Source organism: Zootoca vivipara, chromosome 14, assembly GCF_963506605.1.
Source record: "Zootoca vivipara chromosome 14, rZooViv1.1, whole genome shotgun sequence".
NCBI lineage: Eukaryota > Metazoa > Chordata > Lepidosauria > Squamata > Lacertidae > Zootoca > Zootoca vivipara.
The window spans coordinates 40,486,419-40,503,116 of record NC_083289.1 but is presented as its reverse complement, the minus strand read 5'-3'; the positions used below and the strand labels follow the sequence as shown (position 1 = coordinate 40,503,116).

At 44.6% G+C, this 16,698-nt stretch overlaps 1 protein-coding gene across 2 annotated transcripts in view; it reads right to left on the bottom strand.

Moving 5' to 3' along the window:
* Positions 1-14,834, bottom strand: part of VPS35L (VPS35 endosomal protein sorting factor like) — an 85,462-nt gene extending 70,628 nt beyond the window's left edge. The window contains exons 1-6 of one of the 2 annotated variants that reach the window (XM_035131197.2): positions 14,798-14,834; positions 7,111-7,210; positions 5,388-5,552; positions 2,485-2,607; positions 1,705-1,729; positions 426-502 (exon numbers count right to left, since the gene is read on the bottom strand). In XM_035131197.2, the coding sequence (XP_034987088.1) occupies positions 426-502; positions 1,705-1,729; positions 2,485-2,607; positions 5,388-5,552; positions 7,111-7,210; positions 14,798-14,814 (507 nt within the window). In that variant the 5' untranslated portion in view covers positions 14,815-14,834. Of the gene's footprint in view, positions 1-425; positions 503-1,704; positions 1,730-2,484; positions 2,608-5,387; positions 5,553-7,110; positions 7,211-14,564; positions 14,760-14,797 lie in introns of those variants that run through there. The other variant, XM_060282388.1, reaches the window with a different exon arrangement.
* Positions 14,835-16,698: the final 1,864 nt, after the last annotated feature.

Here is a 16,698-nt window from a genome sequence, read left to right as displayed (position 1 = left end):
CCATCTTCCATGGGACAGCCCTTCAGACATTTGAAGATGGCTATCATATCTCCTCTCGGTATTACCATCTCTAGGCTAAGCATACCCCAATTCCTCAACCGTTCCTCATAAGGCTTGGTTTCAAGACCTGATTAGTTGTGGCTCCTGGGAACTTGAATAGGCTCTTAAGAGAGGTCCACCCACTCACTTCACTTTTTGCATGAAAGCAAGCAGCAAACACCCTTTATCTCAGCAACTAATTTTTAGATTGCCATCCTTTCATTTATTTTGCCCTTGTTTTTTCCAGTCTGAAAACTGCTGCTGGCTTTATTGCTGTTTTGTTCTCATTCATCTATTTTGTTCCTTCTTGAGAGCTACCCTGAATATTTTATTTAAAAAGCAGAATGGTGAGGTATAAATGTAGGAAAATGAAAGCGCTGGCTCACCTCTTCGAGATCATCCAGCTCTTCCAGCCTTGTCCGCACCTTCTCAGAAACTGCTGATCCAGGAGTTGTTGCTTTTCCTGAAGGGAATCACATACTGGAATGCTTTAAACTGCAACAGAGCTCGGTCAGCAAAGCATGAGACTCTTAATCTCAGGGTCATGGGTTGGAGCCCCACATTGCACAAGAGATTCCTGCATTGCAGGGGGTTGGACTAGATGACCCTCATAGTCCCCCTTCCAACTCTACAAGCCTATGATCCTACAAAACCATTTCCAAACAAGCCATTGAATAAATTTGGGAAGAAAGGATTCGTAGCTAATTTGGGACTGATGTACAGGCAGTGACAGTTTTCGGTGCATCCCATATGTGCGCGATTCTGCATACAGCCAACCGCAGATGTGAACCAAAAGGTCACAAAAACGGGCAGAACATGGCGGGGTGGGAGAGGAACAGGGGAAGAATGGAGCGGCCTTACGCAGGCCCCACCAACGCACATGGGGCCTGGAACGTAACCCCTGCACAAATCGGTCGCTACCTGTAAAGAACAGATAAAGGTAAAGGGACCCCTAACCGTTAGGTCCAGTCACGGATGTCTCTGGGGTTGCTCATCTCGCTTTACTGGCCGAGGGAGCTGGCGTACAGCTTCTGGGTCATGTGGCCTGCATGACTAAGCCGCTTCTGGCGAACCAGAGCAGCACACGGAAATGTTGTTTACCTTCCCGCCGGAATGGTACCTATTTATTTACTTGCACTTGACGTGCTTTCGAACTGCTAGGTTGGCAGGAGCTGGGACCGAGCAATGGGAGCTCACCCCGTTGCAGGGATTCGAACCTTCTGGTCGGCAAGCCCATGCCTAAATCAGTGCTTCTCAAGCTATCTGATGTGATGGACTGGCTATTTTCTGCCCCAAAATACCAGGGACCATACCATGTTTGGTCCCTAAGCCATCCCACCCAACCTGGACTGTGGTGGAGTTGCTAGGGACCTGCAGCTGATTGCTCGTGGACTGGTACCAGTCTACAGACCACCACTTTGAGCAGCACTAACCTAAATTACGTCTTTAAACAGGACAATGGCTACTGAAACTTTGTGTTTCAGTTAGATTATTGAGATATTTTGCACCTAATTTCCAGCTTTTCTCATAATCATGCACTGTGGAATATTTATGTGGCAATTTCAATATTCCTATAAGCAAGTAGGAAAATATAAAACAATTCTGTGACACGTTTAAAACATTTCCCCACCTTCCACAGTGCTACATATTAAAGTGACCACGTACCTTTTTCAGATCCCATACACAAGTTCTGCAATGAAACAAAACATTTGTTTTCAAAAGTAATAATCCCCAACAGCTGACAGGTGTAGTGGTATAACAAAAAGCCAGAACATTGTGAACCATGATAGGTTGCAATTAAAAGCTGTTAAGAGTTCTTAAGAGTAGGATGTTAAACTTTTATTTTAAATATTCAGGTATAAGAGGGATGTTGTGTTTTAACATCCTGCCCGAGGAACAGTTCTGAGATTCTCAAGCTCATGCAACACATTGTTTCAGATGTAAAAGTGTGGTTTTACGTTAACCATGATAAAAGACAGGGCATATGGGATGAAGGCTTTTGTTAGGGCAAAAGGTAAATATGGATAAGTTCTTGGTCATGTCTGTTCCTTTTAATGGGATATGACTATCACTGGATACAACCCCAAGTTCAGTAGTGCTACTTTAGGATGCAATCCTAAACCCACTTACTGCCCAATTGAATCCAATGGGGCTTCCTTCTGAGTAGGCATGGTTACACTGCTATTTCCACCCCCATCCTTCCCTCCCATGCACTAATTTTTAAGTGCCTTTAGGAATAAATATGCACAACAATTCAGAAGGATGCTATGCTGTTTTCTCAATGGCTTAAAAATGAACATTACAAACATCTGATGTGCTGAAACATATGTGCTTGCACACCCAAAAAGACTGGACCTACTTTGTTGATATTATTATTGATATTGTTGTTGTTGTTGCATTTATACCCCACCTTTCCTCTTGAAAAATAACCAAACATTCACTCACAATGGAAAGCTTTTCGTTTGTTGTGTACCGAGCAAGGATGTCAGCCCGTTTGCTCGACCAAGGCTCAAAGTCACTTCCAACAGCCAAGGAATCATCTTTATCCCGTTTCTTTCTGGCACTCTCCTGCAGAGGAGAGAGAAGCGAGGCACAGAATCCTCCATGTAAATGAGATGTTTGGCCTCTGGTATGGTTTTGTAAAGGCATATTTCATCATTTTAAAATACTGATAAATCTCACCCATGTTTTTCAGGGCAAGGGCAGCATTCACTTTACAGACACGCCCGTGGTGGGCAGGGCCAGAGGCATATGTGGGCAGAGCAAATTCTATCTTTGTGCAGTAGGCTGGCTCCTACACACACTTGCACAGCCCTCTCTGTCCTCCAGGCAAGCGAGAGACATTATCCTAGCTGATGCAGCAGCTAAAAAAGCCAATGCAATTCTCGGCTGCATCAATAGGAGTATAGCATCTAGATCAAGGGAAGTAATAGTACCACTGTATTCTGCTCTGGTCAGACCTCACCTGGAATACTGTGTCCAGTTCTGGGCACCACAGTTCAAGAAGGATACTGGCAAGCTGGAACGTGCCCAGAAGAGGGCAACCAAAATGGTCAAAGGCCTGGAAACGATGCCTTATGAGGAATGGCTTAAGGAGCTGGGTATGTTTAGCCTGGAGAAGAGAAGGTTAAGGGGTGATATGATAGCCATGGTCAAATATATAAAAGGATGTCATATGGAGGGAGAAAGGTTGTTTTCTGCTGCTCCAGAGAAGCGGACACGGAGCAATGGATTCAAGCTACAAGAAAGAAGATTCCACCTAAACATTAGGAAGAACTTCCTGACAGTAAGAGCTGTTCGGCAGTGGAATTTGCTACCAAGGAGTGTGGTGGAGTCTCCTTCTTTGGAGGTCTTTAAGCAGAGGCTTGACAGGCATATGTCAAGAATGCTTTGATGGTGTTTCCTGCTCGGCAGGGGGTTGGACTGCATGGCCCTTGTGATCTCTTCCAACTCTACGATTCTATGATTCTAAGCACATACATTCCAGCCAGGCAAATACACTCAGGGTGTGGAGCAGGTCCAGTAAGTGGGTGTGGCCTGGGAAGAGTTCCAAGGGCCAGATAGAGAGACCCAGAGGGCCACGTCTGGGCCCTGTGTCAGGGACTGGACTGAAGAGGAGGGAGTGGTGGAGGTCACCCCCGCCCCCCTTGCCTGTAGCTTCCAGGGAAGAGGAAGACAGCCTCAAATTACAGCAGGGCTTTGAGGAAGATAACAGCACAGAGGCAAGAGAACAGCAGAGTTATGCCGTGTTAGGAGAAGGAGGAGGGGAGACAGGGCAGCTAGCTGACACATCACTGGACAGCATAACCGATCCCCCTTCTCCCAAAGCGTGATGTTCCTTAATGGTGCAAGAACAAAGGGAACAACCACAGTTGGCCACAGGCAGATGACATAGAACCAAGTGTTGTTGTTAGAAGGGAAGAGAGGAGGAGCTCAGTGCGAGCAATTCCATCATGGAGGAACGATGGATTTATTTGTCTTCACCATGATGACTGAATAAATCATAAGAACTTTCTTGTTTCCTCCCTGATTCTCGGTGCCATCCGGGGGGGGGGGGGATTCTTCCAGCCTGACACCCAGAGTCCGAGGTTTCCCACCCCTGAACACAGATAAGTAATGATACACATCCTAGCAACGCCTGAAGAAACATAGTCTATTATTTGTGCATCTGCTACTAGCAAAATATTTCACCTTTCAGGACATGAGAACCAGCACGAGTGCAACGGTGAAACAGCCAGATGAACCTTCCTGCCAACCAAGAGCTTTGAAAGCACCCCTCTTGGTGGTGGCCAAGGCCTACTTTGAGCCACCTGATGGCAAGCAGAGCGAGGACATTCTCAGACATTTCCAGCTCACATTGTGAAACAACCTTCTCCCAGCAGTATGCTTTTTTGCTGGCAATTAAAAATACTTTTGTTCACTCAAGCATTTGCTAAATTCTTAATTTCTTTTTCTGCTCAGTGACTCTCTGTCTGTTTCTAATTGTTTCCTGAATGTGTTTGATGTTGTGATGTACATCGCCTTCATACCTGGTTGAGGAGCAGTACTGCATATATATATATATATATATATATATATATATATATATATATATATACGTACTGCATATGTTTGCAACTAAATATGAAATAAAAAAGACACTATCAATTAAACAAATATGCATATATACTAAGGTGGACAGTAGACTCTGATCTAAAGTGGAGCATTAAAAAATGCAACTGAAATAAAAAGCATATTGTTTAATAAAAATGAACTAAAACCTTTTTAAAACAAACAATGATGGAGGAGTTACAGGTAGGTAGCTGTGTTGGTCTGAGTCGAAGCAAAATAAAAAAATTCCTTCAGTAGCACCTTAAAGACCAACTAAGTTTTTATTTTGGTATAAGCTTTCGTGTGCATGCACACTTCGTCAGATACATGCACACGAAAGCTCATACCAAAATAAAAACTTAGTTGGTCTTTAAGGTGCTACTGAAGGAATTTTTTTATAATGATGGAGGAACATGAAATAGATTCTGTAAGTGCAGGGCCACCACTGAAAAAGCCCAGTCCCTGGTTCATAGCAAAGGAAGCTGTCTCATGTTGTGTCCGGCCACTAGTCTATCTAGCTCAGTGTTATCTACACTGACCAGCAGGTGACTCTCCAGGGATTCAGACAATGGTTTTCCCCAGCCCTGCTTGGAGACGCCAGGAATTGAACCTGGAACCTTCTGTACCCAAGGCAGATGCTCTACCTCTGAGCTATGGCCCTTCCTCAATCCATCATCATTCCATTACAGGCCACAGAGCAGAGCTGCAGGCAGGCAGGCAGGCTCACAAGGATCTAGTCAATGCGACAAGAATGTTACCGTAGTTGCAGTCAGCAAGGGATCTGCAGTTGCAGCAAACAATGACAAAGGATCAGTGCCGTCCAACACACAGCTCAGGGGATCCATCATTGAACTGGAAGAGGAGGAGGAGGTAGAGGAAGTGCTTCCTTTGCGGCCTAATTTCTTTGTCTTCGATTCCATTACCTGAGGAATACATAATAATAGTCAGAAGGCGTGCCTGACACTAACAAGACAATTCTTCCCACATTTACTTAGCCTTGCTTATTTTAATAGGGCTTACTCTAAGATAAGTGTGCATACGAAAGCAATCTGCCATCTTGTACCAAGGGAGTGCAACTGTACAACTATCTACTCAGAAACAAGTTCCACTGAGTTCAACAGGACTTACACCCAGGTACAGTATGTGTATAAAGGATTGCAGGCCAAAGCTGCAATCTTCTAGACTGAGTTTTGCATGCCTAAGTCCATTGCTTTAGGTGGGGATAGTCAACTGTGATTTGGAAACACATGCCAAGCATGTTCTACTGGTGTTAGTTACTACAATTCCCATCGTCCCTGCCCTTTACCCATGCTGGCAGGGACTGACGTGAGTTGTTATCCAAAAGCTCTAGAGCAGACATCCCCAAACTTTGGCCCTCCAGATGTTTTGGACTCCAATTCCCATCATCCCTGACAACTGGTCCTGTTAACTAGGGATCATGGGAGTTGTAGGCCAAAACACCTGGAGGGCCGCAGTTTGGGGATGCCTGCTCTAGAGGGTACCATGCTGGCCAACCCTAATATAGGAATACAATGGTGAAGAAATGAACTGGTTCTAGGTGCAGTCTACCCCACCCATCTGGCTGGGTTTCCCCAGCCACTCTGGGCGGCTTCCAACAGAAAAATAAAGTAAAATAATCGATTAAACATTAAAAGCATGCCTAAACAGGGCTGCCTTCAGATGTCTTCTAAAAATCTGGTAGCTGTTTTTCTCTTTGACATCTAATGGGAGGGCATTCCACAGGGCGGGCACCACTACCAAGAAGGCCCTCTGCCTGGTTCCCTGCAACTTGGCTTCTCGCAGCGAGGGAACCGTCAGAAGGCCCTCGGTACTGGACCTCAGTGTCCGGGCAGAGCGATGGGGGTGGAGACGCTCCTTCAGGTATACTGGACCGAGGCCATTTAAGGCTTTAAAGGTCAGCACCAACACTTTGAATTGTGCTCGGAAACGTACTGGGAGCCAATGTAGATCTTTCAAGACCGGTGTTATGTGGTCTCGGCGGCCGCTCCCAGTCACCAGTCTAGCTGCCGCATTCTGGATTAGTTGTAGTTTCCAGGTCACCTTCAAAGGTAGCCCCATGTAGAGCGTATTGCAGTAGTCCAAGCGGGAGATAACTAGAGCATGCACCACTCTGGCAAGACAGTCTGCAGGCAGGTAGGGTCTCAGCCTGCATACCAGATGGCGCTGATAGACAGCTGTAAATCAGGGCTCTAGCTGTACGAATCAAATCCACATCTCACAACTAGAAAACTGAATACTCTAGTGTCAGTGTAAACTGCACAAATGGTGCACAGTTCCCCTTTCCCCAAAGGCTTCTTTAAAGAAGCAGGGTTTCCATTGAGTGGTAGAAAGTAAATAGCAATGGGTCCATTTCAAAGCATCAGCATGAGAGCCAAAAAGGGTCTGTTCATTAGTCTGTCCCCGGTCTACTAGACCAACATGGCTACATAAGACTGTTGAACGGTTGCGAAGCAAACCTACTGTAATGGGTTTCAGTGGATGGTGGTCTCCAAAATCCACAGACACGGTTTCCAGCCTGCATGATTCCAATTCACGTACGTAGTTTCTTGATCTAGCATGCCTGAAGGAGGAAACCATAATGAACTTATAGAATTGTGATTTGGAAACACATGCCGAGCATTCACGTGCAACTGTTTTTGAAAAAGGAAATTACAAGAAAAGGTGATCTCTCTGAAGTTCTTTGCATGAAATCAGAGAACTGTAAATGGGTTGATATGTGCCAAGCAAGAAGGAAAAACATGCATCAGGAGATAAAATTGAGCAGCAGATAGGATTGTAAGCATGAATGTATCAAGGAAGAATAGCAAACAGCTGGAGAAGACTGGAGAAGAGACCCTCTTAAGAATATGGGGGGGGGGCAAGGGAAGGAGTCCCAGTGGTCTCCAAACTTTTTTAAAGAGGGCCAGATTTGATGCAGTGAAGGGTTGTGAGAGTCGACCAAATGGCCAACCGAAGTTGTTAACCTTTTTTTAGGGTTGACGTTATTGAGGTTTTTTTAGGATTGAAGTTGTTGAGGTTTTTAGGATTTTACCCCAGGGAATAAACTGCCACAGGGGCCGGATTAAACCGCCCAGCGGGCTGAAACTGACTTTGGACATGCCTGGACTAGGCCGTGTGAAAAATGAACATAGTAATTTAGCTGCCGTTCATTCATTTTCAGCTTTGTATTCTTGTTATTAAAAAAAAAGTGCACCTGCCGTGTTTCTCCGAAAATAAGCCATACCATACCCCGAAAATAAGCCATAGTGATAGGCAGTTTAACCTTGTAGGTTTAACTGTACCATACTTAATATAAAAAAAATAAGACATCCCCTGAAAATAAGCCACCATGTGTGTGTTTTAGGAAAAATAAATATAAGACGGTGTCTTATTTTTGGAGAAACACGGTAGACGTTCCATTGTTGCGCCCATAACCCAGGTTTAAGGTGCCATTTAGCTCCTAGCTTTCATATCTCAGTTTATAACACTGGCCTAACTCCATCATTCTGTGCAAAAAAGGAGCAGGACACGTCACTCAGCTATGGTACCCACAGCTGTCAGCTCCCTACGGAAGCATTTTGGAAGAGGAGCAAAGTTTGTGCGATGTGTTTACAAGCCACATTTCCCCACAAGACGATGCTCAGAGCAGCACATGGCAGAGACACCCAAAGCTGCCTTGGACTGAGGATCAAACTAACATGACATGATAGAGACCTCCAGATACTCCCATCTGAATGGGTACAAGTTACAGGAGTGCAGATTTCAGTTGAACATCAGAATAAACTCTAGCAGGAAGAAAGAACAAAGAGGCTGCTTGACCACAAGGCTCAGCCTACTTTCTTTGGCCTTAACTCCACCCACCCGCTGGCCAGGCATCCTTTGTTTTACCTGGCCAGGTGGTGGGTCACAGGCCACCCCAAGCAGGTGGGTGGCACCCGTTCCAGGTAAGCCTTGCGCGATGTCGCAAACCCCGCCCACCTGAGGGGAAGGGTGAGGGCAGAAATTGACGAGAGTGGAGGTCTTCAGGCAAAGGTTGGACAGCCATCTATTAGACCTGTATTTCCGGCACTGAACAGATTCCCACCAGCCAGATCCAGTTCCCCACTCCTGTTTTATAAAGTCATTTGTGCTTATGTGCCACTGCACACACACTGGACGGTCCTTTCTATTGCTTAGTTTCCATTTCTAAAGGAATACTTCCTTTTGTCTGTCATCTTTTACCCTTTTCTCCAAGGCATCAAACAGTGCTTCCATCAAACAAAAGAAGCTGCAAAGATTCCTTCTATTGTTGCCTTTATCAACTGTGAAATCCACCAAAGCTCCAAGCAATCACATTACAAATCTGCTGCTTATTTTTAGCTGGTATAAACTTCAGGTGAAAAAAACAACAAGGGCGGGCGGTGGGGGGGGGGATAACCTGCCAGTCATGTCCTGCAAATCAACTGCATTTTCACAACTCTTCTAAGCCCAGACAACACTTTATTCTAAAAAAGCATTTGACAAAGGCTCAGCCACCAACCGACTGTGCAACTTTGAAGGCCAATTGAATCAGACAAACCATCAGTCCTACTGAAAGGAACGGCTTTACAACCTAATGAGACATTGTAAGAGGAGGAGAAAAAGAACCCAGTGAAGGACGCTCATGCCTGTCTCTCCAAGTTTCTTAATCTCCAGTTTCCTGCCTGCCCTGCGTATAAATATTCACTTGAATGCACTATTCTCAATGTTTTCCCCACACTTCTGCTACTTTGCTGGCCCCTCGAGCTTATTAGCATTTGTAAGGACTTTCACAATTAAAACAGCACAGAGTTTGGGTGAGTGAGAGTTCCCTTCACCCTTTCACAGAAACAGCATTTTTGCTGGACCTCAGAAGAATCTAAAGAAGCAGCAGAAAGCAAATGCGCGCAACCGAAACTTTAAATGCTGGTTTCTATTGCAAATTGCAATCTGGACCTGAGAAAATTGTGCCTGTTTGAGACAGTAAGATGACAATGTTGGTACCTGGGACAAGAAACAGAAGACCACTTCTAGCACAGCTATTTGCACTCACTGGCTCGCTTTTAAAAGGTATCCTATGAATCAATAGACATCTTATGCAGGGACTAATTTTTACTGGGTGAACAGTAAAATGAAGAGAATCCTAGTCTTAGGTCATTCTGTGCACCAATCCCAGATTCACACACACACAAAATTACAGGCATACCTCGGTTTAAGTACTTTCAGTTTAAGTACTCCGCGGACTCATCTGGAACGGATTAATCCACTTTCCATTACTTTCAATGGGAAAGTTCGCTTCAGGTTAAGTACGCTTCAGGTTAAGTACAGACTTCCAGAACCAATTACACTCATACTTCGGGTTAAGTATGCTTCAGGTTGAGTACTCCGCAGACCCGTCTGGAACGGACAATCCACTTTCCATTACTTTCAATGGGAAAGTTCGCTTCAGGTTAAGTACGCTTCAGGTTAAGTACAGACTTCCAGAACCAATTGTGTACTTAAACCGAGGTACCACTGACTCTAGCAAACACCCACATGGTATATTAAAAAGCTGGCATAGCAGTGACCAGGAGGCTGAGCTATGAATAAGGAAGTCCTCAGTTTGAGCCTTCCATGTACAATGAACTCACCAGAAAACCTTAGCCAAATGACTCCCACTTAACTTCATTCCCAACATCTGGAATGGGATAGGGAAGGTGTGTGTGATAGTACAGTCGTACCTTGGAAGTCAAACTGAATCCGTTCCGGAAGTCCGTTTGACTTCCAAAACGTTCAGAAACCCAAACCCGGCTTCTGATTGACTGCAGGGAGCTCCTACAGCCAATCGGAAGCCGCGGAAGCCCTGTCAGACATTCGGCTTCCAAAAATAGTTCGCAAACCGGAAGATTCACTTCCAGGTTTGCAGTGTTCGGGAGCCAAAACATTCGAGAACTAAGCTGCTTGAAAACCAAGGGACGACTGTACTGATTTAGCTTACTTGATTGTTGTTAGGATTACAAGTAGATAATGAAGTGCTTTGAAAAGTTACAAAGAATTATTACTATGTATTCGTATTATTATTGGATTGTAATTGTGCTCTTGGAAAGCCTTTCGCTGATGCACCTGAACTTCCCCTCCCTCTGATCCCTTCCCTACATCCCTGCCCCCCTCAAAACTGTTCTGGAGGGTTGGCAGGTTCCCCAGAGCAAATCTGAGCAATGCACTGGAGGAGGGGAGAGAAGGGAAGCGTTGTTCCACAAGCGCAATGATTTAATTGGGCTCAACTCTAAATCTTTATTTTAAAAGCCAGTCAGCAAGTGGTAAATGTTACACTTTTGAAAGCGATTGCCACTCAGTGATTGCCAAAGAGCCAGAACAGCTTGCAAGCAAATTCTTCTGGTCTCATGATACATCACCAGTTTTTACAGCGGCTAAAAGGCAAAAAATTAAAAGTGGACAAAACGCTGGGGTAGGAAGAGAAGTTTGAACCTCTTCCCTTGGCCCAGCACTCAGGTGGGGATAAAAATCGCCCTCTCCCCACCTACTCATCTCATGTCCAAGGAAAGGAAGCTGTGTGCCTGTACAAGAACATGAACTGAAGGCACTCACTGGCACCTTGCAGGCATAGCTGCCAAGTCTCCCATTTTCCCCGTGAAACCCCCGTTTTTCCAGCTGTCCCCAGCCGAAAAAACGGATTTTTTTGTTTTTCCCCAGTTTATTCTGGCGCGGCGGCCATTTTGGAACTGGGCGGAGCATGCTCAGAAGCGACTTTTGATGCTGCTCTGCTCAGTTCCAAAATGGCTGCAGCGCGACTTCTGGTGCAGTGGCCATTTTGGAACTGGGCACAGCAGCAACAAAAGTCACTTCTGAGCATGCTCCGCCCAGTTCCAAAATGGCCATTGCGCTACTTCCGGTATGCTACTTTCGGTCTGGTCCCTTATTTTTCAGAGAGGAACTTGGCAGGTATGCTTGCAGGCCTCAGAGGATTGGCCAAGAGTGAATGAAGCTGTCGTGCCAAAAAAAGTTAGCCACTCCTGCTGCATAGCATGCTAGAACAGAGTTCAAATCCCAATTCAGCTATACTGCTATAACATAGTCCAGGGGCAGGGAAAATGTGGCCTTCCAGATATGTTGATGGACTCGGCTCCCATCAACTCCAGCCAACATGGCTAAAGAACCAGGAGGATGGGAGTTGTAGTTCAGCAACATCTGGAGGTTCCCCATCCCTTATAGACCCAACAGATAGCCCCACGTTGGGCAAAAGATTCCTGCACTGCAGGGGGTTGGACTAGGGGACCCTTGTGGGCCTTTCCAACTCTACATTTCCATGATTCAATGAAGAGTCAAATTGTTCTAAAATCTCCAAACTCTATATTTAAAACTTGGAATATTGTCTCACAGGGAACTTGCAAGGGAAATTTAATTAAAGCCTTAAACAGGCAGAAAACATCCCTATTTGCTTTGCAATTCAAAGACAGCCCACTCATCAAGCCAAGCACCTTCCTTCTACATTCAACACAAGTTATCTATAAATGTAAGGCGAATGTATGCAGTTGTGTGAACAGCAGGGCCCATGGAATTCCAGTCACGAGGCACAAGGGAGTGGCCATCTTGAAGTTATCTGAATTTCAAAGACCTCAACTTTATTTTATATATGGTACTCTTACCACTGTGCTCTGCTGCAATAAATAAAAAAGGGCCAGGAGAATCGGCACAGTAGATTGCTAATACAAATCAACAGTGACACCAACTGGATGGCAAAGGGAAGTGGACTGGAGAAAAATATACTGTATACTGAAACTGCACATACAGTGGTACCTCGACTTACAAACGACTCAACAACCCAATTTTTCGACTTACGAATGAGGCAAATGGCCACACGCTTACGAATTTCTCGACATCCGAACGGAAACAGCGGCGGTTTTAGATAGGTTTTTTTTTACTTACGAATTTTTAGATGGGGTTGCTTCGACTTACAAATTTTTCCGTTTCCAATGCATTCCTATGGGAAATCACGTTTTTCGACTTACGAATTTTTCGACCTACAAAAGTGCCTTTGGAACGGATTAAATTCGTAAGTCGAGGCACCACTGTATATTCCAAAGTAGCTAAACAACTAACATGAGGAATGCACAGATCTCTAACACAAGAACGAGAAAGTTGTGGCCCTCCAGAAGTTGTTGGATTACAACACCCAACAGTTTCCACATCCCTGCCTTAAAGTATTCAACTAACTAATAAAAAATGTTATACTATGTAGTGCCTCCCTGCCCTCCTTCCTACACTTCTAAAATAAGTGTACTCTCAGTTCTTTCTGAGCTGGTAAAACTGCTCACTTTAGACAGGGCTTTAGCCTAGCCTTCTGCCTGACATGCTAGATGTCCATGTTGTGCAAAGAATGTATGCTGTACAGCAAACTGTTCTAGCAAGTGAGCACTTACTGTAGCTGCTCTACAGGTTTACCACCTCAGCGACAAGTAAACTTTCATGGCACTGTGGTGTGGGTGCAGCTCTTTACAACAGCCTGCACCTTCTTCCTGACATGCTAGATTTCAGGGAATGTATGGCAAATTGTCCATGATTCAGCATTATGGACATACTTTGCAAGTATGCCTGCGCTAACCTCTTGTTTCCAGTTAGAACCCACAAGATATCTTGTTTCAAATGTGCAGTGTTTCTGTTGTCGCAGTAGAAAACACTTCTCTTTTTGTCGGCAGTCAGTACATGCAATGTTACGAAATAAAGAAAGTTAAGTGAAAATCAGAGGCATCTGTGTACAGAGAAAAACAACGAAACACAGGAAGCTTGCCTTATACTAGATGAGACTAGACCATCTGACCCAGAGATGAGGAGCCTGTGGCCTACCAGATTTTATTGTACTACAAATCCCATCATAATTGACCACTCCCTGTCTATGCTGGCTGAAGTTGATGGGAACAGGACATGAACATCTTCTGGAGGGTTACAGGTAGGTAGCCGTGTTGGTCTGAGTCGAAACAAAATAAAAAAAATTCCTTCAGTAGCACCTTAAAGACCAACTAAGTTATAATTTTGGTATGAGCTTTCGTGTGCATGCACACTTCATCAGATATCTTCAGTATCTGATGAAGTGTGCATGCACACGAAAGCTCATACAAAAATTAAAACTTAGTTGGTCTTTAAGGTGCTACTGAAGGATTTTTTTTTATCTTCTGGAGAGCTACAAGTTCCCCAGCCTTGATCTAGTCCAGTATTTTGACTGGATTTCAGGCAGAAATATTTTCCATCATCTGACACCAGATCCTTGTAATCTGGAAATACCAGGGCCCAAACCTGGGATCTTCAGCATGCAGACCCCACTGCTGAATGAAGAGGCCAAAACTGTACATTTTTGTATTTCATTACCACTGGATCCTATTTTGGATTTTCTCTGTTTTTAATGGCATTTTTATCAGGGCATTTTATCCTCACAAATAATGGGTTAGGCTGACTGAGGATTTGAAACTGGGTTTTCCTCAGCCTTAGTCCAAACTAACCACTACACCAGGATGCCTCTTTATGTATCACGTAAGCACACATCCCAAAGGAGGCTAACATAATGCAGCCAATGAAGAGGGCTACAGACCAAGGAAATATATACTGCAATAAATGTTGACCAAGACCCGCTTTGCTGTTGCAGCCTCTTTGTGCTTTAAACATTTATTTCCCCAAATACATGGCCCATCACACCTACAATTCCCAAAAGATGCACCCGTTGGATTTCTGCCTGTCTCACCACGGCTAAGGATTTCCAGAATGGCACCTGATATTTTATTTGTTACTACATTACATCTCACATTTCCTCCAAAGAGCTCAACGTGGCATGCATGGGTTCTGCCCGCTCCCCATTTTAACTTCACAACAACCCTGCGAGGTAGGCTAGGCTGAAAGACAATGAATGGCCTAAGGGTACCCAGTGAAATAAAATAACATTTAAGTACCTAAGCATCACATAGCCTGTTAGAGCCTGGTGTGCCATATCTGCCTGCCCTCCCATGAAAGATAATAAGAAATACCAGAAGCCTCAAAAAAAGAACCCGCCCCAAACATGTCAGCAAAGCCTTGCAAGACAAAAAGGGAATTAAAGCGGGAAGCTGCCCGTCGCAAGCCGCCATCTCCTCCTCCCAGCTTCTCTCTCCGGGACTATCTGCAAGAGAATCTCCTCCGTCCTTACCAGGGGAAGGCAGCCATCTTGTCTCCCGTCACCTGACCCCCCCCCCCCCCCGCTGCATTTCAGGCCTCTCTGCGCTTCCTCTGCGGAAGCGCAGGCGGCCATGATTGAGAAGGGCAAGTGCCAGGACAGCCGGAGGCTCCGTTGCCACCAGGACGCGCAGAACCGTTTCGTTTCGTTGTTGCATTTCTATCTGCACCGTTTTAGGTGGTGTTGTTCTGTGCTTTTCATCTTGTCTTTTTATGATGTGGATTGCTCTGAGATTTGCTGTCGATATATACAAATTTAATGAATAATAATAATAATTTATTATTGCATTTGGTTGTCAGTCGCTTTGGGTTGCCTTGGGCAAGAGAAAACGACTAACAAATTTTATAAAGCATGAGGAGGAGGAGATAGTTCTTCCTCTGCCTATTTCATCCACCCATGACACCCCTGTGAGGTAGGTCTCCCACCTGTTTATCTACAGGTAGGTAGCCAGGTGTTGGTCTGCCGCAGTCGAAACAAAATTAAAAAATTCCCTCCAGTAGCACCTTAGAGACCAACTAAGTTTGTTATTGGTATGAGCTTTCGTGTGCATGCACGCTTCTACTGGAAGGAATTTTTAAATTTTGCTTCGAGCTTTTTACCTGTGAAAGTAGGAAGGTCCGATTCAGTTGGCATCACAGCAGGTCTCCTTGCAGCGGTGGGAAGCTTCCTTCCTTTCATATTCAGGATTTCCCCCCATAAATATTTTGTTTATTTGCTTTTCTGATAACATTCCACATCAACAAAGCATTAAACAAAAACGAGGCAACAAAGAAAAATCCTTTCAAAGATTTTGAATAATCGACTAAAGATCAGAAAACATTCGTTGACTTCCTATCCTCTTTTTCCATGGTTCCTTTTAACCCCTATTTATCTTGTGTTTTCTTAGTTCACCCCCGTCTTATCACTTTTATATACTGGCATACATGGGCCTAGGTGAGCTTCATGGCAGTGGGGATTTGTACTCTGCTCTCTCAAGTCCTGGTCCAGCACTCTAACCACTACACCGCGCTCTCCCCCCCTCCATTTTTTCATCTCTTCAGCTGTCAGCCTCAACAGACATTTTCCACTTTGGGCTCCAAGAAAGATTCCATCACATTCCATTTTCTGCTGTCCCAACCTTCTTCTGTTCCTCTACACTTTGATGTTTGCAAGACCCTCCCAGATCCCTTCTCCATCTCCAGGCAGGGAAGAATTGCCCTTAAAATATCATTATTGATTAACATAATTATTGTTAAAATTATCATTTATTAAATTTATATACCGCCCTTCATCTGAATGTCTCGTGGCAGTTTTTACAGGATAAACACACAAAATACATAACGTAACAACCGCAAACAAAAACAACCCATCCACCCCAGACATGTTATGCTGAGAACTTGTTTGAATGCTGTAAATGTTTTCCCTTTTCTTCTGGGTGGGGTGTTTGGAATGCCTCCATGAGATGTGCCATAGCAAAAAAACCCCACAAATGAACAGATGTACCTCAATGTCTCTGTGGAGTCTGTGTGTGCATAAAGAACCCCATAAAAAGTACCCTTTTGCTAGGTTAGACCAAAGGCCCACCTAGTCCAGTGGCCAAACCAGCAGGTGGCTTCAGTGGTAGACTGCCCCTGCACCTGGAAGTTCTATACAGTACTCTTGGGCTGGGGGCAGTGTTTAGGAGAGGGGTTGCTGCTGTTATGTTTTATTGCTGTCTTTACAAAGTTTAAAATACTAGAATAATTTCTGAATTTCAGATATTAATTCTTCGTGTGCAACAAAAGAGAAACAACAACACTGAATACCATATTTTGCCATTTAAAGCATTCATACTAAGTTGGTGAACTTTATGCTACTTAATCTGTAGCTGGGGGGGGGGTGCCCGATAACTTAGA